The sequence below is a fragment of the Cottoperca gobio genome, chromosome 3 (assembly GCF_900634415.1).
Source record: "Cottoperca gobio chromosome 3, fCotGob3.1, whole genome shotgun sequence".
In the NCBI taxonomy this organism is placed as follows: domain Eukaryota; kingdom Metazoa; phylum Chordata; class Actinopteri; order Perciformes; family Bovichtidae; genus Cottoperca; species Cottoperca gobio.
Window position 1 is genome coordinate 9,444,236 of NC_041357.1, and position 25,472 is coordinate 9,469,707.

Below are 25,472 nucleotides of genomic sequence, written 5' to 3' on the forward strand. Positions count from 1 at the left end.
TGTCACTAGGTCATCTCACCCCTCTCTTTGGCTGGGGATCATGGTGGCAGCCTTATCAGCCCTCATTTGATTCGGGGTGCGTCTCTCTTTGAAGAGTTTCTGATGCCGGCCTTCAGCACGTATGTGCAGCGGGGATTTAGCATGGCTACGGGAGGCCTCTCACGGCGCAGGGATGCAGCAGTTACGGTCCTTGCCTCTGGTTCCCAGGAGAGTGTGATCTGTGGCTTGCTTGTAGTCTCATAGATTCTGATTTGATTATTTTGTGCTTTTTATAGGATTAGTGTTGATATTGCTTCCTTCACATATTTAATTCTTTCATATTTGAAAGTCTGGTACAGAACGGTACTAAACGCTTGATATCAACTACTGATTAAAACCTGATCAATTCAATTAAAATAAATGAGACAATCACACAACACAATGGATGCCAACCTTTGTTCCTATGGCAAACACTTATACATGTGTGCATACTGTATATACGTCTATATATACATATGTATGTCACTATGGATGAGCTCCAGGGGTCCTTGCATGTGGAGAAAGTAGCGGGAGGAGAGTTGACACCTTGACAAACCCTAATGTCCTTCATCAAACTCATCATGTTAAAGCAAAACATCTTATTATTAAAACATGTTAGTTTAGCACAACACATCAATTAAATCAGTTTCTTTGTTTCACGTTGGGTCTGTCTCTGTGTGTCTGCTCCTTATCTCTGGTCAGGAATGTGCGGTGGACATAAAAGGGGCTTGGGCTCGTAAATTTGAGCAGTTTGTAGCTTAATATTGTTCATTCAGTTTCTGCTGCTCTGTCCTATTGCAGAACTCTGAACATTCTGTAATAATGTATAGTTGCAGTCACCAATATCCGCTATACCGCCATTGGCTCTAGGGCATGCACATCAAACAAGAGCCCAATCATTTTCAATCTGAGGAGTATGTGAGCCCATCATTAGAGCTGTATTAGTGCCTGGATCAAATCTGCTTTATGGTCAATTGCATTCCATTGTCCCTTGGTTAAACAACTTCAAATGTGCTAATCTGAGTCGGTGTATACTGTGTTGTATGGGTGTGTGTATTTAGCCTGGCTGTACATATTCTTTGCTGAATTATTTATCTACTTATTATTTGCTTTGGTATGTTTAATTTGCCAATTAGTAGTTTACCAGTTCCTATTTGTTGATTGATCAATAATCTGAAATTAGTTTGTGCTAATGTGAAGTTCTTTGCCGAGTTGGTTCACTTTACATTTAGATTCGTAGGTTTTAGGTATTTCCCAGGATTTAAAAAAAGCGGCGTCTATGTTCGAGACGGTTCCTCAGAAGAAAAACAACAGCATCGGTCCTCTGTTCTTTCCGAGCGAGCAACCCTCTTTTGGGCGTGTGAATAGTCATATCTCAGAAGCAAAAAGAAAAGCAGTATTACATAATCCTTACCAACAGTTAATGTTGGTTTCTATAGAGATAGTGGATGAAAGCATTTAGGTTGGAGGGCTTGTTGGTGTGTGCAAGGGAGAAAGGGAGAAAGGGAAAGCAGAGAGTTTTGACATTAAAACTTCACGTGAAGCTCAAGCCCAAAAATGTATTGGAGCTTTGTGGGCCTTAATCAACGTATCCTCTTAGACCCTGTATCTTCTATGAGTGTGATATCTTACAAAAAGTTATGATGCCATTTTTTATGCGTTTACCTACAAGTTCCCAACAGCACGAGCAATAAGTGTGTCAGTGCAAGCCCCTGCAGTGCAGAACCTGTTTAGACAAGAAACACTACTTGGCTAGATTTAGGACATTATCATGGTTTGGGTTGAAATTAGTGTAACGTAACTAGTGGAATTGGTGTTAGTTAAGTATGGAAGTGATGCAACAAAAGTACATTACAGTAAGTCAATACTGACTTTTGGTTTCACAGGACAGCGGTCTCCTGACTCGTCCATCCACCCCGACCTCCTGCCTTCATCGCTCCTTATATAACGTCACCTCCCTTTCAGGCAGTCCTGCGCGTCCTGACTCCCTTTTACATACACATTGATTATGTGGGTTATCTAGGAATTACAGTGCATTACTTTCATAGGTATAAGTAGAACAGTGAATGAGAACAATGAGATACAGTTTGGGTCAACTTATTAGAATAATATATATTTTTTACATCTGACTGTTTAGGAGTACAAATCTGACTCAAAGCTATTGCATCACACTCTCTCTTTCTCAACCGCACTCGCTAGCGTTACACACACAATATACGCATTCAATTTGTCCTTGAAGGAGTTTGCTACTTGTATGACACACTAAAGTTTAAAAACACATTTGAATAAAACGATCCCTGATGCTTAGGCCCAGCAAAAGTAGTACACTGGCGGAAACCCAGTGTTTTCTTTGTAGCATCCATGTTGTTTCCACATTACGACTTAATGCTCATGAACACACCGAAGTCAGAAAAAGGACTTCCCAATTCTGTGAAATAGACCCTCTATAGATCCACCATTCTAGTTAGCTTTGTGGGGGAATAAGGTAAACCTCGGACACATTGTGTCAGCAACAGGAAAACCTGTGTCTATAGGTGTCTTTGTAACACTGTCTGCATTATGTGGATTTGATTGCTGTGCAGACTCTACGCTGATAACATTTATTTGTAAAACACCAGAGACTGCTAGTGGCTTGTGTCTGTCTTCTGTGATATACATCTCTCTGCTTCGACACAGCAAAATTGAATTTACGTTTAGGATTTTGCAACAACAATATGACCTCTGCTGTGCAGTAATCCGTTAAACTGTGAGGAGAAGGCGAACACTGCACTACCTTCTTCTGCCTGATATATGGATTTATTTCAGTTAGTGGGCACCCAGTACTTTCCTAAGCTTTGCTGTAAATATACCTGTGTGAACACACGGCGCACACACACACACACGGCACCTGTCATCTAGGTAAACTGTTCCGCTCTGTCTGTCAGAAGGACTCTGTCACAGTTTCAGTCTTTACAGTGTCTGTCTGAAAGTCTGTCAGTGTGCAGCTCAGTGAATGGCAGCTTGTTGGAGTTTCAAAGTGACAGATAGAATAAACCACCTTGCTCACACTGCTTCCTTCTCTGGATACAGAACCACACAATCATTCAGTTCCCCAACCTCAGAGAAGTTATCTTACAGACAATGCAAACAGCATGTTCCTGAGCAGGAACTAATCCGCTCAACTAGAGCACTTCCTGCTCCGTATGCGTCTTCTAGAAGGACAAAGATTGTGATAAGAGCTTCTGCTCTCTAAAGGCTCTCTAATTAAATGCATCAGTAGTTCTTTTTTTCCTCTGACTCCAACAGGCGACACGCAGCATCCTGCGCTGCATGTTGATTGTTGTTTTGTTTTTTGGTTTACAGCACAGAAAGATAAGAGAGTTTAGTCGTTGAGTTCAGCCATTTGAGGCCTCTGTGCGTCCTCATTGTGGAATTGAAACCTCCTTCATGAAAAGCTTTCCGGTCCCCTCCGTGGCTCAGTCCATATTAAAGGATAATACTGCAGTTCTTTTCAAGTTTGTGCCAGTAGTCTTAAGTTTCCGCTGCTGCAGGAAGAAGGGAGCATAGTGAGAGATATCTCTGGCTCACTTCTCCTCCTTCACAAATCGTATTTGTGGAAAGCAACACTGTGTATAAGACTAAATTATCATGGTATGTAATTGCTGGTTGAGATTAATTTCCACCTTCAGAGGAGGCCATTTTCCTACCGTTCATTTTTAGACGGGATGAAAATATCGTACATTGATAAAAGTCCATCACAGGGAGGAGAAGAAACTTTCGTCTTTAATCCTAATTTCAGTGAGTTTTCATATCAGAACTGCATTTTATTACACTCTGTTGCTTGTCAATCACCTGATACACACAGGAAGAAATGTGTGTACCCAGAAAATAAGAAAAACATTTCTAAAAGACAGATGTTTCTAAGCTAATATCTACAAAGCAGAACAATGAGATGATAACATCCTGAAATTGAGCCTAATGATTATATATACTACACATGTAAACAGCTAAACTGAGTATCAATGAATACAAGAGGTATTCATGCATTGTAATAGCATCAAAACCTTCGTGAGATTTTAGGTTTTGCTGTATTTGCACCAGAGAGGCTTCTGGGGGACAGATATATGGAGATGAATGAGAGATCAGCTGACAACACAGCAAAATCAGTTTGGACTTTCATGAGGATGGAAGCAGGTCAGAGTCAGAACTTGTTTGGCCTCAACAAGGAAACATACGTTTCTTCATCCAGGACAGCAGCTGATTTAAAACTTTTCATGTGCAGACATCTGTGCTAAAACTCCTCAAACTGCAGGTTGAAGCATTCAAAACATCACTGAACTACAACACATTTGTCATATCTCACAGGTGCTTAAATCTATCATCCCCATTTGTCATGACTTTGTCAATATATTTGTTCCTAATGATTTCATACCATTATGTTCTGGTTTTGTTTTAATTAGTGTGTTAAAGACGTTTAGCAACATCGGAGCTTTTCACTGACCGTCAACAGCTACTGTAACTCTCAGGGGACCACACACAGAAGGCCAACTTTGAAAACACTTAGGTGATTCTTGGATGTGTGAAGACACAAAGTAATAAGGCAAGTTTGTAGTTATTTAAGGTGTATAATGGCAGCCCTTGTGCTGAGCTAACACATCCCTGACCAGTCCCTACAACGTACAAAAAGATGACAAAATCGATGATCATGATGACTGTTGAAGTAAAGGAGCATATCTGGGATTAGTAAATGTAATGTAATAACTGAATTTAGCTAACTATTTGTTACTCATCACAGTATTGTAACCCAGTTACTGCCCAACGGAGTGAGACAATAGTTTGCAGTCAACACTTCCCCATCTTTGAATGAACTCAAACGGTTGCTCTGTTGTTGTAGACATAGTAATTTGTGTAATTATTGGAAAATATTTTTTCTCACTCACGCTATTTCGGTTGTTTATTGTGTTTCAGTGAAGTCAGATGAAAAAAAAACAACTGATTAGCTGTTTATGCCGAATGCATCAGAGAAAATAAATAAAATATCCCATCTCTCTACGTGTGTGTGTGTGTGTGTGTGTGTGTGTGTGTGTGTGTGTGTGTGTGTGTGTGTGTGTGTGTGTGTGCGCCTGTAGGCTGAGAGCAATGCTCTGTGCAAGCTTCAATTATCATGGTGTGTAATTGCTGCGTGAGATTAACTTCTGTGTTGGATAGAGATGGAAAGAGCGAGAGAGGTCAAAAAGGAGGGGAATGCTGATTGTGTGTGTATGTGTGTGTGTGTAAGTGAGACATCTGCTGAGACTGTGATGATATTTCAGGAGGAGTTTGGACATTTGGATGGAAGCTGCTCTAGTCAGAAAATACATGATTTAGCAAAAGTCACTTTTCCCTTAAATGGTGCACGTGTTGAGCTGTGTTGTGGCACCGCTGGTCACTTAGAAAGGTCAATCGAGAGTTTTAGCGGATATGAAGCTTCTACAAATACTGAAATTGTTTTAATATTGATAAAAACAATACCTGTGGTGGTGCAAATACAACAGTCTATGACTATGATAATATGATAATATAAAAGTTAGAATGAGAAATGAACACCAGGACGTTCAAAAAGCACAACTCTGAACACTTCTCACTATTGTTTTGTCTTTTTAAACTATCGTTTTAGAAACACCTCATATCTTAAGTTGAACTAAGTTTCTGACTGTAAACATGCCATGCTCAATTTTATTATTTGGTATTAGTTCAAAGGTTTCTTAGTAGTAGTTTGTGTTTAATGATGAATATCTGAGATTTGAGTCGCCACCAAGATCAAATCAAATGTTCCGTTGCCAAACCATTCAATCTTTCAAATAAATCCCACAGAACTCTGTTCATGAGTTTTTGAAAACACCCCGCTGAGTGAGAGACAAGCGTACAATAACTCCTGGGTTTACACAATTACACACTTCCACAAACAAATTGTCTCCTTGTCTTAACCAAGCGCCAACATTTCATGTTTTACAACAGAGAAAATGATCTGGTGAGTTCTGTTGAAGTCAAGAATCACTGAAAAAAATACAGCCTTCTGACCACTATATTATATATATATAATTATAATATAACAATGTATACTGTATACTCACTAAATATATGTCCAATTTTGAAAATGTAATCATGCTCTCATCTTTAAGATCATTCATAATGCTGCTCCTCTGTTGAGGAACACTCAGCTCAGAAATTATGTTCAATTCAAAATACTATATTCATCCCTCAAGAGGAAATTTAAGGCAAAAGAGCGTGGTGGTGGTGGTGAGTGCAGAATACCAAAATGCAAGACCTCTTATGGAAAATTGTCCTTCTGTTTTATGTCCATAAAACAATAGAAAAAATGGTACTAATAACTAGATCTACAGTACATCTAACATCAAACTTTCAAACGTCCTCCCCTCTGACAAAAAACACAGCAAACTCGCATACATTTGTAAAAATGGTGGTTCTTGAGATATACTTTTGTTGACTACCTTAGTATAGTATTTGGTACTCGTTTAAGGTCTATCTTGAGTGGGTTGTGGGTGGGGTGTATTTTGTGCTCTTTTAGTGTCTAATCTTCTTATCATGTCTAATTGCAATTTAATATTTTATTATTTTACCTCCCTGCTCGGGATTATGGGCGGAAAATATAAAATTAGCTTAAACTCTTTTTGCATTGACCCTGTTCAAATAAAGAAACATAACATTAAATAGTTCTCTTTCTGAGGCAGAAGCTTCTTACAGTCGGCTTCAAACGGACCAAAAATGAACTGATCAAAGAGACTGATCAGCTGCAGTGGCTGAGGTCCTGGACCACATTTGTGGACACACACACACACACACACACACACACACACACACACACACACACACACACACACTCAACTCATACATGTGCATGCACACAGAGTCCTATCATGTCTTATTTTTAGCTGTCCCCCTCCCCAGTCCTGACCTACATCACAGCATGAATAAAGCAGCAGAGAGATGAAGAAACTGAGCTTAGACGGAGGAGGAGGGAGGAGGAGGTCTGGGGCTGAGGGGAGGGGGGAGGACTAGGGAGAGACAGAGAGAGACACACCGGCAAATCCAGGAAAATGAATTCCCCCCTGTGTGAAATGACAGATCCACTTCTGTCAGCAGACCTCACCTGCTTCGACAGGAGGCTGTGGAGTGCAGAGGGTGCACACACACACACACACACACACACACACACACACACACACACACACACACACACACACACATACACACACACACACATACACACACACACACACACATACACATACACACACACACACATTCAGATACACAACCACAGAGTTACAAACATGGTGGATACAGGACCATTCGAATGACAGAGATCAGAAAGCCTCATCATGTGTCAGGCATGACGCTAGATGCTTTTCCCAACCTAACTGAAAGCTGACAAAAGCAGCGAGCTCTTGATTTTAAATGATTGAGGCTGCATGTCTGCGACATTACAGACTGGCCGCCATCAGGCTTGAACAATGCCTTGGCACCTTTCGACCAATAAAGGGTAATCAAATGAGTAGAGTGGTGCTTCAGGACACGATCAAAAATGTGATTCATGTACTGTAGGCCTGTATGCACAATCCGTCTCTCTTTGATTGTGCAATTCAACTCTCCTACTGTACACTCTCCAAGGATAAAATTTGCCGAGACCAAACCTCTGGGTGTTGCATGTAAGTCAATTACACACTTCATACAAATTCATTCTGTTGTAAGGTAAAAGTGTGAGCTGAAAACCTCAAAGCTGGAATGTAGTTATCCAAGGAGAGGATATGGAAATACTCTCCTCACTCTCTCCTTCCCTTAAGTGTAGCATATGTAGTCCCTTAAGTGGTGGAAGGGCATGTTAGCCTCAGGAAACCAGCTCTCTGCCTCTCACATCCACATAAACACTCTGTACTGTACACATTCACACACACACACACACACACACACACACACACACACACACACACACACACACACACACACACACACACAAATTCAAGTCCTTCTACATAACACCTCCCTTGTGTGTTTCTGAACCCATTTCATCAGCAGTCGTCCAGCTCAACTAATGCCTCCCTGAGCTGTGTGTTTCAGTGCTGCATTTGAAAGAGCGAGAGAGTCATGTGAATGAAGAGACGCATTAATGAATCATATTAGCTGAACATTACGATTGTCAGGAAAGATGCCGCTCTCCCTGCTGTCCTCTTGTCCTCCACAGTTTATATGTCCTTATCTCATCAGCTTTCTTATTTTCTTTCAATTTCTTTCCTCTCCTCTCCTTTTCTGTCCTCACTTCTCCCTATTCTCTTCAACATATCTCCTTTATCACCTTTCTTTCTGGACGTTTTGTTACATTTATCACTCAGGGAAACTCTTGTATCCGGGAGGAGGAGGTATCATGTACGGGAGCTAGCGAGACAAAAGCTTAGTGTGGCAGCTAGATTTCTTTCAAAACCCCACAACCTCTACATCAAAATGAAGCTTACAACCTGTAGTTTTTCTTTTTTTACTGTGTGTTGATTTACTCCATTTAAAAAGTCCACTCAAAATACTTTTCAAAAACAATGTTTTACCTTGTATTTAAGTCAATATCCTTCCCTTTATGATGCAAAATGCTGTATCAGCCTTAGGTTTAATGGAATTAGTTTTTCTGATTTGCCAATGTCCGCAAGATAAAGGCGGGGTTCAAACTGTTGATCAAAGTTGATTTGCTCTATATAAAATATTTCTTTTAAATACAGTATGAGGATGTGGAAATATTAATGTGCATTGCCATTGAATATTAAGGTAGAAAATACAACTGCACATTTGCCCGATATAACGCGACTTCTGGCACAAAAAACACGCCCTCTTCCGTTCTTCTATCCGAATACAGATAAAGAGATTATTGTGTTGTTTAAAGGGATACAGATAATGATATATTTGTCCACGTCTACAAACAATCCCTTAAAAAAAGTTGTCTTGTGTCTCTGTGTGATTGACGAGTGAAGGCGATTTTGCAACACTTTAATTAATAATTTTAATGTCCTTTATAATGCGACTTAGGCAACATTGTTGAAGCAGTTCAGCGAGCTTCATCCACCGGCTTCATCAGTCGCCCGAGGAATCGCTCTCTGTGTCCTGAGTGTGTGACTTTGAAGGGAGTTATTAATCCGCTGTAACTGCTCTGTTTGTCCTCAGATATTGATGAGTGTGCCACCCAGATGCACTACTGCCAGTCCAACACGGTTTGTGTCAACCTGCCCGGCAGCCATCGCTGTGACTGTCTACCTGGCTTCATCAGAGTGGACGAATACTCCTGCACCGGTACGTCTGCATTACCGACTCATCAGATCTTTAATTCCTTTACTTGAGTGAAGCAAAGCAAAGGAAATATACAAGAGTGTTGTTTGATAGTAAGATTATAGATCTCCATAAATTGCCTTGAACTGCTGATGTTCAGGAAAACTATGTGAACAATATTGGATGTTTTATAATGTCCTACTTACTGCAAGTTGTAAAATGGCTCTTTCCTGCAAGAGGGATTCTGGACCACTGCAAAGTTGTAATGGTGTGAGTTGCTGACTTGGAGAAAAGTGAGCACTGATTGCTAGTTTGTGAGTTTATTACTGTGTACAAATTATAAGAATAATGATTTTCTGAACTGAAAGAAGGAGGATTTAGTTATGTGTGATGTAGCTCTGCAGCCTGTCCAGGGATGGTTAAGACTGCAATCTGGATGGGTTGGCATTAACATTTGGTACAGATATCCATGATCGCCAGAGTGTGAATATAAATCATTTCCATATTTCCTGACTTTTAATTTAGTGCCACCAGCAGCAACAACTTTTCGATAAATTTCAATTAAATTAGTTGCAGACAGCCATGTTCCCCAGAAGATCAAACATCACCGTGTCTACATTTCAATCTTTGGTTGGCATTTTCAGCAGTCTCATGTGTGATTTTAGTACTAATTTAACAAATGTTTGTATTAGGGCTGTCGAATTAACGAGTTAATTTCGATTAATTAATCACAGAAAAAATAAGGCCCCCCCCCCCCCCCCCCCCCTTGACTCTTTACGTTACTGACGCGGCGCGGCCACAGCAGCCTCGTCAACATGATGAAGCGGATGAAAAAACGATACTTGGCCCAGTGAATGGACAGTTTACATTTAAAAAGGCGACCGGATTGAACTGTAGAACAGTTTATAATGCTACTCATTAATTCACTCATCTTCCAACCCCCCCCCCCCCCCCCCCCCCTTCGACAGCAAATATTGATATATTGCGATTAATTAATCACAAAGCTTGTAATTAATTAGATACATTTTTGTAATGGCTTGACAGCTCTAGTTTGTATGCTTACACGCTAAACCAAAATGTGTAGATGGTAAATATTCTTCTTCTTTCTGTCCATCTATCAAGTGTGGGGCTCCTCAGTTTAGCGTTTAATTTGGCAGCTCATGAAAAGGGAAAGTTTCACTGTGCATTCTGACCATATACATTATGAAGCTACTATGTAAAGTTGCAGACCCTGCACATATAAGAGAGGATAAAATAGAACTTTATTAATCCCGAGGCGAATTGTTAAAATCCTGCATACGCTGCCAATATCAACCCTGGAAAAACTGTTTCGAAAAAACAACGAGTAATCGTGTCAGTTCATATCCGTAGAATCACTTAAAGCAAGTTCTGCCTCATAGCACATTTCATCCCCGGCACCCTTACAGACTTCAGCAGGGATTAGTCCACAAGTCCAAAGGGTGCACATTTAGATTCAGGCATTGTTTTTCTTAAAGCATTTATCTCAAAGCACGACTGTTTCTAAGTATAGCCTCACAGAGCTGCTATCCTTTAGTCATGGCACAAAGAGGGAATGAAACTGTGTTTCATCACCATTAAAACAACGTTACAGTCACAGTTATGGCAATACTCAAGTAAAGTACCTAACAATATTACATATATCTTGTACTTGTGTAGATATTCTTACTTTTCACACTCGCATATAATGAAAGTCAATAAGTAAATCATTCCAATATGTTTGTTGCCTTCTCTCTTTGTCAGTTTTACACCTTAATGACATTGTTCGCAGTTTTAGAGGTTATTAGTCAGAGGTTAGTACTGACTCCCAAATGTGTCGAAAAATGGTAGCTTCTATCAACTGCTGGCCACATCTGTGACTGTGGCACTGTATCTTTAGCTATTTGAAATTAAAACGTGTAGTGAAATGAACCCAAACTAATTGGTGAATACCTCAGTGTCTGTCTTTTTATAGATTTGGAGAATCAGCATGTGGTGGAACAACAATGGGTGATTGCAGCCATTCAGTGTTTTAATAGCTTGTCTGCAGTAAATATTCAGATTAAAACTCTCCTCTGTGCCTCAAGCTTTTTTTTTTTTTGTATTACAGTGACACCTGCTCCGGTTTCATAGTGTTTTTCCTAGGAAGGGGTTTAAAGCAACATGTTTTCTCCAGAGTGAATAGGCTGTGCTTGGTTGCTGCTCAGTGTTTTTCTGGAAAAGTGTTCTTTAATTAGCTCAGAGTTGGCAGCCTCGCAGGGACAGGGATCCATAGACAATCAATCTATTTTGCAGCTTGTAAACTGTCCTGGCTGCTGACTGGGAGCCCTTGGAGCCTGCTCTACATCTGCTGGGAGAGATAAATCCTCTCTCTGTCTCCTTTTCCCTCTCCCTGCTTCTCCTTTAGCTTCTTCTCAAGGGTTTCAGATTCTCTGCATGAACGTAATAGAGAGTTACCGTACATGGCGCAGGCAGGCGACTGCTCATATTTCACAACGCTAACACGATTGCACATTAGCTTCTGTAATTGGTGCGTTGTGCTAAAATCTGTATTGTTATTCTTCATTGTGTCTGGATCTGGAAAGCTTTCCGGTAATGATATTGTTGTCGCCGCATTAAGCAGGACACACACAGACACAAGTTTCTCATTCTATAAAGCGATTAGCCAGGGGACTGTTCACTCAGCAAGTCCAGTAGCTGCTCTGATTAGGCTTTTATCATTCATCATAATGGAAGGTATGCAATGATGTCACTTTGTTCTCGGACATCACCTCCTCCAATCAGTGAGTGGCCAAATGACCTGCTACGGTTGCTATGGTAGAGCTGCGAGCAGATGAGAAACAAGAGGGTGGTACGGCTTCCAAATAGTTGTGAGTTCAATACCAGGGCTGCCACCATTGTGCCCCTGAGCAAGGCACTTAACCCCAAGTTGCTCCAAGGAGACCGTCCCTGTAGTTAGTTCACTGTAAGTCGCTCTGGATAAGAGCGTCTGCTAAATGACCTGTAATAAAAAAACATGAATATCTTGAAAAAATGAAAGCCATACTAATCGTCAATTATCCGTATCCTTGATGTCCTGTGGATGTAGCAATGTGAGCAGATATTGATTTCCCGACATATATAATGGATATAATGCTTGATATAGGAGAGGGTGAGTAATGGTACCCTGAACAGAGCCTGGAGGTATATACTGTATATGCCTGACCCTATTATAGCCCTTTAACACCCGCCCACTTTTGGGGTTGTTGATTATACCCTTGAGTTGGATTTGGACATCATGCTTGTAGTTTTTCTAGTGTTTGACTACCAGACTGTTTTTTAGGACAGACACACACACACACACACACACACACACACACACACACACACACACACACAACCTTTAGTTGTATAGGCTGCTGTGCACTGTAGCTGGATTACTTTAATGACAGAACATTCTTTTTGAAAATGACCATGTTAACTGAAAAGGGTATTACATGTTCATATTGAACTCTTCATTGTACTTGCAGTCTGTGAAGTGGTCTGTACAGTGTTAGCGTCCTGCAGGTACACCAAGTTTAAAGTGACAGTTCATTCCAAACTCACCACAAGTAACTGGGTCATTATTTCTGGAACGAGATATTGCTGTTGAGTTTTTCAAATGTATTTCTTTGGGTGCCATCTAGTTCCATTATGTTCGAGAGAAGGCAGACATCTCTACGGGCGATACCTCCAACACTCGGCCACTCACAACAAAACAAAACTACAGATAAATGAAAAAATATATATTTTGGATTTTGGGTTGTAATTTTAAGGTTATAGCAGGATGTGTCAGCATCATTTCAAGTCTTCAAAGGATATTCGGGTTTACTTTATACTTTTCATTATATGTTTCATAACATGTGGTGCCTGGTTAGCTGTGGTGGAGGAAGAATTCATATTCTTTGCTTAACTACAGTTACCAATACTGGATCAATACCTGAGGTATTATCGGCCAAATGTACTTCAGTACCAAAAATACTGAAGATACTCATTTTGCGGAACGGTCTCCTTCAGACTTTTATGCTATTGGATTATTATTACTTACACATTAACGTGTAAACAGCACGTTAATATTTGACGAATGATCTGGATGTAAAATCTTAATCTTCATAGTAACCATGTTACCATAGCTGTCAGATAAATGTAGTGGAATAAAAATATTCAATATTTCCCTCTGAAATATTGCACTAGTATTAAGAAGCATGAAATGCTACTTAAATATGAAACGTTCAAGTAAGTACGCACCACTGTTGGTTAGTATGTTACATGAACCCTTCAAAAGTACATTACTTTTCTTCTCTTTAGCATTTGTCTGCACAAAGAGCTTCTGTACTGTAGTTAAATACAATAAAAAAGTTAATACACTATGCAGGTTCTAAATGTTTCATGTTTGCCGAGCAGGAAGCGGTGACCGTACGGTGACAACACGTACATGTCCTCAGTCAGATGTAAAGAAGTCACCTGAATCGTTACAATCTAGCAGAGCCAAGATAAAACACAGAGACTGCGAGAGTGTTTGATGACAATCACCGACTCCAGTATTTGTGTTTGTCGATGTGTTTTAGCTTCTGGCCAGTGTGCATGCGTCTACTGTATGTGTGTCTCTATAGACAGCAGACAGCTCTTGGCTTCGTCCACCCACAAACTTACCTAACAACACTGTAGGCATCGTCTTGTCTACAAATTCCACCTCAACATTACAATCTGAACATCTCCTTCCTTAGAGGAAATGTCACCTATTGCAGCTTTTACACAACACCTCATGTATCACCTTTTGCATCAGACATCCTCAGCCTCATCTCTCCCCCTGTCTCTCCTGCCTGGCGGAGGTGCATGTCCTTTTGTGGAGACTGCTCCCTGTAAACAATAGGAGGCTGCGGTAATTGTGGTTCCACTTCATCTCACCTCTATGGAAGCAGCCAAGCAGCTCTGGGGAAGAAGAGCGGTGGCAGGATGCGTGAGCTTCCTTACCTCTCCCTCTCAAAATGCCACGAGCTGTCACATCCATGTTGATGCGGCCCAAACCTGTTCACTCTTAGTCCAGGATGACTTTATCTTTATATGTAGTTCAAAATAGCCTGTGGTGTCCCCATTTAAAGGACATTTGATGTGAAGCTGATTATGTGTACATATTGAGTTTGAGAAATTGAAAAGCTTCACTGGCTATTGGTTGAATTCACAGAGAGGGACATATTTAAAATAGACATTTATTTTCAAGACTAAGATGCAGATTATTTATGTGGTGAAGTGTAGATGATACCGGTGTTTACCATTAGTCTGCAAAGTGCAGTAGAACACAAGAGATTGCCCCCCTGGAAGGTCTTTATGATCTCTGACATGTGTTGGTGGAGTTTGGTTAGCCATAGGTAATTGTGTAGCCCAATTCCCACTGTGTACCTATCTTATGGTCTGTGGGTTTTAGAGGAATTGTTTTCTACATTAAGCAGCCGCTGATGAAGCTTGCAGTTACAGATTAAACAGCTGGAATGAGAGGTTTATGGTCTTTTCTTCCTTTCGGCTCTGTGCCGTAAATAAACTTTGACAGCAGGTTCAGCTCGGGCCTGGAGATAAAGTGTAGTACTTTAAAATGAATTCCTAATCTTTAGAAAGTGTAGCTTTGCACACTGTATGACTGGGTGAAGACATTGAAACTCGCTAATAGATTAAAGAGCGGACTGACTGCCAAGCTACAACCTTTATACCCTCAGTGGTCTCGAGACACTTTAGTGTAAGAACTGTTACAATTTGAACAATATATTGTTAGGCCAATATTATAGGCTGATAGAAATCACAAACATGTTGGGCTGATCTGATTGTTGGCAGATATAGAGTTAGAAGTTTCAGTACACAAAAGTTCTTTATCTGTTGATGACCCTTTTTTGAGCAAAATTTAGTTCATCATATAATAATAATTTACTCACCACCGCATTGATTATGGTCTCATACAGCTTGGTTTGTCAGGGTCATCCTATATTTATGTCATAATTGATAGTTAATTTAATTGTTCAACTGTAAAATACCCTGCCCTCTTACATAATCTTAAGTAATGTAATTAATGTAAAGTCTTTGTGTAAGCAAGACCACAACCGACCAATAAATTATTGGATTTCTTTTTGTTTTTTTGCTTTTATTGATGAAACAATCACATAACTCAAGCCCTAATTAAAATAACTTGTCTGTTCACCCACAACTCACTTATTGTTCCTTTAGCTGACATAAACACAGGGTGGTATTTTAACTGTGTTGATTCAACTGAGCAGACTTCAGTGTTTGCTAATCCTTTATTCCGCCACACGTGCTGTTGCCTTTGATCCTCGATTATACATTTCTCTTTATCCTCATCCTCCCTCCACTAATCAATACTTGACTTTTTTAATTTACTTATCAAGCTGCCATTTACAGACAATATGCTCAGGCTGCTGTATGGCTGACCAAAAGAAGCTGCCATTAATTTCACGCATCAGTTGCTACATATATCCTCCAAAATTATAGCATTGGGAAAGGCTGCACCCCCCCCCCCAAGACACATTATATGTTTAATGAAAATTTAATCAAATCCAATTCCAATTATACATATAATGAATATGGAGCTCAGGTGTGACGAGCCTGGAAACCTTGGCAACCCTCCCTGTATACATTAACTCTTCAAAAATGGAGGTCACGCCGTCAAGCTGGCTCGGCACCAACCAGTTTAATAAGCCCATCAAACACAGTTTGGGAAGGAGTCAGATAAGTTTTCCTTACTCCTCACTTTCATTTATTTGTAATTGGCTCTGAGAAGCTTGTGTTTATTTTAAGCTTACCCGTAAAGGTTCGACTAAAGGAGTATTTCTTCCTGCTCGTCAACAGACTGTACATGCATCCAGAGTGATGTCTATCCTCGTGTTCCTGTTCCCCTGGCTGAATATACATGGAGACATGCGGAATAATAATAATGCGCTGTGGCTTTGGGATGGATGTTTACTGACAGAGCACATTAATGGAACATGCTTTCATTAATGTGAATTGCAGCCTAAGCATCTTTATTGCCCTGAGCTGTATATTTCATTTGGTAGTAAATTAATTGCATTATCCTCGCAGGCTCTGTTCTGCTACACAGAGCTACTGTACACAGAGGATATGAACTGGGCGGTCAGGACGCTATAAAACAAACCCAGCTAATGCCAGTGAAGAAGCAGCTGTAATTTGTTATGTAAATGGAAATATTTTCGGCAAGTGTGTTTTAAATGACCAGCTCTTTAATGCTTCGTGTTAATAATACCGTGTGACTGTAACACATGCACTTCCTCAGCAGCCTCGCAGATTTCTCTTTTTCGTTGCACTTCTCCTTCTTCCCTGCCCCATTTTCAATTGCAAAATGTGCTTATTTACTCTGCCACTCCTTATAAATAAGCTCCTATTACCTGGAAATACACTAAGTGTGCTTTGATGCGTGGGTACATTGTACAGCGCTTTGGTATAAAAGTGTTTACCATTAAAAGAAATCGAAATGAAAAAGTTGGAAATGTGATGTTGGAAAAGACGATGGTGTGAATTTTTGGTGGTTTATTTCATTTTTGGCAGTGTAGTCACAGCATCAGCATGTTGCAGCCACCCACCATTTCTGTCTGTACAAGTCCCCATACCTTCATAAGTGTCTTCCAAAGCGACTCATATGACCCCTGCAAAAACAACCCATATATACTGCAGCCCTATGGTTTATGTGGGTATAATTAATGTTTATATTACAATGGATCACATGACTATTTGTATGCAAAAGCAGTTGCTCATAATATGAAACCTGTGGAGCATTTAGCTGCTAGATACTTCCTTTCCCAAGAGCTGGTGGTGTCCGGAACAGAGAGTGAATACAGGACTTGTGACCAGAAACAGGACTCCAAAATCAATGTTAATATTTCTCCCTTTCTGCTAGATGTGTAAACAGGCAGCTGTTTGCAAACAAGTTTTCCTTAACAACTTTATATGAGGCTGATGTGTCAATAGCTGTGGTTCCATAAACTTATTGTCATGTGCATTTTGAAGTATTGCATTAGAAAAGCTGTATTGAAATGGAGAAATTTGCCAAAAATGTATCAATTGCACAAGAACGTTTTAACGTCGGCTTGAGGAGTTTTTTGCCTTTGTCGATAAAGAGTTGATGGACAGCTGTTCTTTCCAGATATCCCCATAATGAGCGTTAACTTGGCTTTGTCTCCGGACAGCATGAAACGCGACCAAGACTATCTGACATGGAAGAACAATTTAAACTTGCCAAATTGAATACAATTCCTGAAGATTTCTCTCCATTTGTCTCCCGTAGATGGGTTAGATTGCCAAGGTGACTTGTTTTGTCTTCCAGTTAGCATACTCTACTTCTTCTACTCTATTTACTGGCGGATTACAGACAGTCGTAACGCGTAGCGTACACCGCCAACTTCTGACAAAACTATGCCTTCTGTAACCTAGTTCATTTAATGGAAACAAGTTAATGGAAACGCACCTAATTCGCTATTTCTGTTTTGCGATATTTTAAAAGTCTACTTTGCTTGATCAATTGAATGGAAACGCACCAAATGCTTACAGCTTGATTCTGTTCCTACCAAGTGGCCAGTGGTTAAGTTGAGGCAGCTTAAACTACCTGCTGAAGGTTAAGCAGAGATTGTCTTTATGTTCAAAAGAAACCACGTCAACTGTTTGACGGAAAAAGGAATGTCAAAGTCTGACACTCTTGTGTACTCGATCCACCGTCTTAAGAATGGAAATACATATTATGTAATTTTGTGACATTTTCTTGAAGATTCATGATATTTGGATAGAAGCATATCATGCAAAGATACTTTACCTTAGTGCCTTAGTTCAGTGATGACATAAATTACACATCTGCATCATAAAAGGATAGTTAAAGAAGTAGTCTTAAAACATCACCAGAATACATAAAGGTCCCTAACTCTACACTGCCCTATGCAAGGTGCCCCTTGAGGCCCATTGTGTTTTAATAAAATCTTAATAATGACATACTCTTATTTCTGAAGCATTGCAGTGAGATTTAAGAACTGTGTAAGGTAGAACAAATTGACTGGCGGGTCAAAATAAAACAGCCTCTTGAACTCCAGGTGGATTACTGTAGGAAATTCAGAAATTTCCTCCCACTAATTTTATGGAAATCCATGTCCTCCAGGCTAAATGCTATGACGGGCAATCAATATGTTTCCCCCTGTGACACAGGACGGATATCTGCTGAGCTCACATCACGTCAAGGTGAGCAGCAAGGCCGAGGCAGAAAGCGAGCATGACGACTTTGCGTTGGCACATAAAAAAATAGAAATAGACGGAAAAAGTCCTGCCGTGCGCTGTTCTTTTTTATGGGCTTGTCACTGGTCATTAAATTTCACATTCCTGAAGTGTTCTGCTTGAATGAGACGACGGTGGAAGCTAAAGAGACTGGGACATGTTTTAGGAATGTATTATGCAAAGTAAAAGTGAATCACGAGCTGTTGGTTTAACTCATAGATCCCGTAATACACACAGAGTTTGTCTCTTCTGTTAAGTTTTAGAGACCATTTACAAAAAAGGTTCTGAGCGCTGAGAGAAGAAGCAAAGACAGATGAACTGACTTCAGTTTGATTTCTCTGTAATTTGAAAAAAGATAATGTGAATTGACATGGCCAATTCAGTTTGAGGTAAAAAATAAAGTGCAATGAGAGAAAGTAACAGGAAACCGAAAGACAAGTATAAATAGGCTTCAAACGCAAATAGCATAACTTGTTGTGTGGAGAAGTTGCTGATGCAGATTGTACTGGCTGGAAAAGAGATGGTTAGTGGAGAGAGAGCTTTTAACACCTGAGGACAGATGTCACTCTGTCAGCTGAATGGGCCACAGCTGCACACTCAACATATAGATAGTGCACACATATCTCACAAAAAAATCTCTTTTGAGATTCAAATCTGCCCCCTCAAAATGATCTCTATTAATAGTATTTAAAACCACTGTCCACACTCTCATACTACATATTAGTTTTATTTTCACACAATTTCCCACTAGGTGAGAGCTACTTAAGCAATGCCATTAATATATATAAATATAAGTGGCATGGCTTATCAGTGTGAGAACACCTGTCTAGGAAGCTTCAATTCCAAGATTGTTCGCATGAAGGACAAGTAGAAGTGAAGAGCTATAAATCAGACAAGAGTGGAAAAGAATGTAACACAGAAAAGCGTGTTAAAGATATAAAAGTTGAATATTGCAAAACAGGTTGTCATCGTCTTCCAAAATGATTCATTCATATGAGCATTTGGAGGACTTTAGGCAGCTAAAACTATTTGGTTAAGGTTGGAGAACGGGCTTCGGCATGGCAAAAAAGAAAATGCTTACTTTTATGTAGGAGACAGGATGAAGACTACTCACACAACTACAAGAGGGCAGACTTCGGCCAAGGCTAAATGCCAATGTTAACAAAAGTTTAAAAAAAAAAACTTTGTGTATATGCCTCATTATTCGGGTGGCTCCAAAATAAAAAAAAAAAATTTGTGGCACATGCTACACCCTTCCACCAAGTTTCATAAAAGTCAGGCACATTAGTTTTTCTGTAATCCTGTTTACAGACAAACAAACCAAACCGAAAACATAACCTCCACCAAGGAGCTCAAATGTTGCTCACAATTGTTTAAGTTCAGTACGCGAGTAAACTTACTTTCTCTTTCTTTCACATTTTATTTAGCTGTTTTTCCAGACCGAACATGAAGTCCATTTTACAGATGCCGTGATTCATACAAAGTTGATCTGAAGAAACAAGTGGACACTAATCTTTAGCTCTAGGCAGTGCAAATGGAGGCCAACAGTTGCCCTTGCATTGGAAATGTTTCAACTTGAGTGGGAAATTAACATTTATGCTGAGGCTTTATGACAGACCTACAGAAACAAAAGGCAAAAGGAGAGAATGAATTAGAACTCCTGAGTAATTGCTATTGTCAGTAATTAAAGCATTTGTTCAAATACAGTAAATAAACAAAGGCAAATACTAATTTTGTGTTTAATCTGAAGCACCTTGTGTAGTGAAAGTGTAATTATCTGCACTGTAGTGGATTTACTGCTCACTAAACTACTAAGCCTTGAGGGAACAGTAAAAACTGAACAAGGGAGTGATTTCGGACACAGCTCTAGGTCTTAACGGCCTTCATTGGTGAGGAACATATTGTTTTCCCAGTAATCCTGTGAAACAGGAAATAACCTCAGTCATCCCTCTCATCCTCCTATTACCTCTGGAGTGTCCACTGTGCAGAAGCCGTAGTGAGTGTGACGGCTGCTGTCCGTGGTCCCGATGATCAGTCATTACGCACCATTAGCCCAGCACTTCGGGGGGTCACCTCAACATGCCCAGGCCTGACACTGCATCACTCTATTATCATCACTAATTAGACCAAACCTGACAGGCGTGTTCAGACGTGGCTGTTATCTCCACTGAGCTTACTACTGTCAATGCAATAACTTTCCAGTGACACGATCATTCATCGCTGGGTTAGGTTATTGTATTGAAGGGAAAAAATATTCTGGATACTCTAACTGGTCAATTTTAATCTAATCTAATAATTATTCTATGAAAGCTGTTTTTATTTATTTTTCAGTCCTCCCATTAAACGACAGCTACGACAGCTAATTTCTGAAGCCAGTGTAGAGGTGCATTAAAATGCAGTTCCTCTATTGGGCGGATGTTGGTTTGGAAGAAATGAATGAAAGACAAATGTAGAAACAAAAAGCCTATGAAATGTTATTAGCTCTATTGTCAAACAGCTCTTCGCCAAAATCTAGATAATAATAGACTTCAGTCATAGGCAGTATACTATCACCCCTAAGGGTCATTTGAAGTAATGCAGGGGATACATGAAACAAATTTACAAATCTGACAAAAATGAAGCAAAAGGATTTGTGGTTGAAACGTATCAGCAACAGCTGAACACATGGAGAAAGAAGTGAGAAAGAAGCCCGTGTGTTGTAAGAGCAGCTTATCAAAAAGACTCAGTTCAATGCAACTACAATGCTGCCTTAGTGTTATTGCATGATGACAAAACATTGGCTTGCCATGAATTCAGTGATGGATTCTAAACATTTGAAATGCAGCAGGTAAGTGTTCTTTCAGTTGTTCAGTCACACTGGTGGCGCTGCGCTGTATTGTGTCTATTTATATAGCCTTTTTTTCCAACCCAAAACGTTTTCTGCTGGTCAGTAGGAAAAATATTTCAAAGGAGATTATTGAAAATATTTTGAACTGCAGTAGACTATAGGCACTACAGCCCTGCAGCAAATACTGCAGCATGTAACAACACATTAATCCAATTTGACTTCTTACACAATCTATAGCAGAATAGAGAATAGTGCAGCCCTCAAACACATAGAAATGCTCTTTACATGGTGATTCATTTCAGTTTTCACCTACTGACTTGTCTGGAGTGCTTCTAATGTATGAGCCAAGAAGGTCCCTCAGGTCCTCCGGCTCGGGCTTAGCAGTCGTTTTAAAGTTTTGGCACCAAAATACCACACAGACGGGCAAATCACTTTTCAAGGTCAGGAAAACAAACTGCCGGAGCGCTGCTTGCACTGGCCGTTGCGCCGCCACGAAAATACGGCTGCTAAGTGTGTTCTGGGAGGGATTTATTGCTTATTCAGCTTGGCAGTTTTTCACTTACTCATTATCCATCAATTCAGCCCCTGCATCTGTCTGTTTATACTTCCCAGCCTATAATTTCCCATTGGCCAGCGGACATTAAACAGCATTAATGAGCAGCCATGGTCGTCAATGTTTTGATTTTTTTTGCTCTCCCCTCCATCAGCTCACAGCCATTAACACACTGAATATTTAATCATGCAACTCTTCCTCTATTACTCTAACATTAATGTAGTCTACATTTCATATCCCTTTACATAAACTCCTACATATCCCACCAGCACTGTTGACATTCACCTCCACTTTATGGTTCAGCGTGGGGAGGAAATCCTTGGGAAGAGAAAAGGCTAAATCATTTCTCCTAGTTGCTCCAGGGCTTCATGAGCACCAATCATTAATTAAAGGGAATGTATTAGTCATGACTCCCACCAAAGCTTTTGCATATTAATGAGGAGTGTGTTTTAGTCAGTGTGTACCTTGTGAGTGGAGGCAGCCTCAGGCCAGGTCCTGACTGGCACTTAAAAACACAGTTCATGGTTTGATATAAAAAGATACTTCTGCATTGCAGCTCTTTTGTAAATCCCCGCTGCACCATCATCAAAAGTAAGGTTTCCTTTTGATGTATTGTTTTTTCATCCTCTAAACTCATTTTAGATTCTAATTGAAGATGAATTAACTGCAGCTTAATCAATTTGATAAGCTTGTATGACTTGAATCAATAAACACGTTGCCAAAAATCCATTCATTCCATATTTATTAGCAACGGGTATTGTTGAGACATAATTATCATTCCATGTTGTTATAATTCTATTTCTTTGGAAAATTGGATTAATCTGAATTCCTTTTCTGATTTCCACAACCCTGCATAAGCTCCTCGTCACTTATGCAGGGTTCTGGTGGCCTCAGGTCAACTCCAAAGCTGCCTCATTAGGATCTTTCAGTTGGGCTCATTAGTGGAACATGAAGTATGTCTTGTAGCCGATGACGTGTTGACACTGCTGTGATTAGCATGCTGGAGCAGGCGGATGCACTGCTCAACAGTAGACTTAAGAAACCTGAGTTGACAGAAATCTGTAATTAGTATTCCTGATTCCTGTTTGGGTTTCATGGTCCTGGTATTGTGCATGCTGTCACAGCGTGCTGACTTACTGGGACACTTGAATAGAACAGAGCCATTGTTAATGTTTCTATTAGCACATCTGCTTTTCCTACTCTTCTAAAACTGCTGAGAAAAAGCCCTATTGTTGGCTTTTTAGTAAAAAAGTAGCGTCCATCCGATGGATTTTGTGTTCCATTGAGGAAGGTGAAAAGAGGAATTGCATTCCAAATTGGAAGAAGCACGGGGAATGAAGTTGCAAACATATATGTATTGAGTAATATGCATGCAGTTTAGTTTTTACAAAATGTCCTGCACACTCATGGGTCCATTCACTTCATATTTGAAGCAGTTAAGTTGAACTGTAGGGCTTCATAAAAGCACTCATATGGCCAAATCCAACTGAAGTTAGCTGATTATATTTGCCATATGCGTTCAATGTAAGAGAACATTGGTAAAGGGAAATAGCTTATCACTCCAGAGAAATAGAAGCTGTTTAGTTTGTTATTTTTTGTTCAAATTATGATTTTTGGAACATATCTGATGCTAATCTCTTTTTCAAAGTCTTCATTCAGCCTGCTGCATAGACCTTTAGAGCGTTCCTGGTGCACTCCAGCCTAATAGCTAAAGTACTTATTGGTTGTTTGAACATATGATTTAACTATGAAACATGGCTCACTACAAACCTTTCTGAAAGACCTTTCAGGCTACAGGTGGTGAGCTTTTGATGCTCAGATAAACGTCTTCAGTGAAATATTCCTTAAACCTTCCCTTGGGGTCCTCTGCAGATGCAGCCAACCACCAAAGTCCGAGTAAAGTGGAGGTTAATTAGCAAACATCTGGAAAGCATAGCTCAAGTTTTGTAGCTACACTGCAGTGTACTAAAACTAAAACCACCTTATATTCCCTCTGGCCTTGAGGAAACAGCAACATATAAAGGTGAAGAGAGCAGTCATTGGTACCCAGCAGAATATAAAACAATGACCCTGAGCATGTGCAATATACAGCACTATGTAGTGTACCACCATGTTATTGTGAGTCAGCGTTTCATGAATGAACCAAATTTATGAAACATATTTTCATAATGCTGACCTTGCACTGTTTTCTATAATAAAATAGTCTCTCTGTTTTTATGGTCCTTGAATATATCCATCCCATGAAGGGCCGCGGGACTTTCTATTCAAGGATAAATGGAGAAATAGCTGGCGTGATGCTCTCATCTACTGTGTGATTGAATTAGTTTGTATCTCCGCAGCCATATGTAGCCAACTCCTTTTAAACTGGAAAACACTGCATTGTTAACTGCTTTAATATTCAAACATTCATTACATTGTTTTGATGAGTTATCTGTGTAGGAAGCAGCTTTTACTGAAAGTTGCATGACACGGGTCAGATACTGTATGTATAAATATGTGAAAAGTAACAAAGCTTTTTTGTTGTTGTCATTTTCATTATATTTCGTTATAGTCTAATGACTGTATTCATTTATTGTCCTCTTAGTGAAACAAATGGGTGTATTGTTGACACAAGGGGAGTGTTGTCGTAGAAACGTATGGCGTAAGTTTTGACTTTTGTTTTGTATAGTTCACCCCCGGAACATTAGATGGATCCGTCGTGTACTTGATCTGGTCGTATCATCATCCATTATGTGTGTTTACGTTCTTTTATTCGGTTTGTGATATAAGCAACCGTGGAAACGTGTGCCATCTCTGTGAAAAAGAGTTTTCTCTAGTTGTGTTACTGTGAAGGAGAATCTGTTATATTCTATAGCTTGTTCAACTTGCAACACATTATTCACACAATCAAAGCCAATGCTGACCAACCACCGTTCTTGTGACCCTCACACGGTCTCTATGCAGCTGGCGTGGCCCCATGGTTTTCAGTAGAAACGTGGAGTCCATATTTGGTCTTTTACTGTTATTGTATCGGTGCACTGGGACATATTGAGACTCTTTAAGCAACCATTTTCCATTATCAGATGTAAACTCTCTGTTGTTAGTGATCTGAAAGATTCTAGAAAGCTCAACTTGTTTACATGATGAAGTGAATGTTAAGAGTTGATAGACTCTTGATGTTGACTCTCACTAGTATCTAAGCCAACATCATTAGGCTAATTGATGCTGATACTGAGCAATCAGTGGGCACACCTGGCATGTATCACTGTAGCTCCGAACACCTGATGGTTTTAAAGTAAAACTAGGCTAGAAAATGCAGTTTTCCCTTTTGTCATTGTTTGAATTAACCTTTCAAATTACACAATGTATTTATCATCCATTTTAAATGAGCCAAGCTGAACTGTTGTTTGAAAATATGGATGTCAGAAATATATCTGTTGGCAGCTGTGACCTCAAATCACCAGCCACCAAGCTTGTTGACAGCCATGGAATTCGCATCAGAATTAAATGAGCATTTTCTGC

General features: G+C 39.9%; 1 protein-coding gene across 1 annotated transcript in view; it reads left to right on the forward strand.

The window, feature by feature from the left end:
* LOC115004539 (protein kinase C-binding protein NELL1-like) overlaps positions 1-25,472 on the forward strand; it is a 239,280-nt gene that overhangs the window by 158,730 nt on the left and 55,078 nt on the right. Inside the window, 1 exon segment of the mRNA XM_029426188.1 lies at positions 9,202-9,327. Coding sequence (XP_029282048.1) covers positions 9,202-9,327 — 126 coding nt within the window.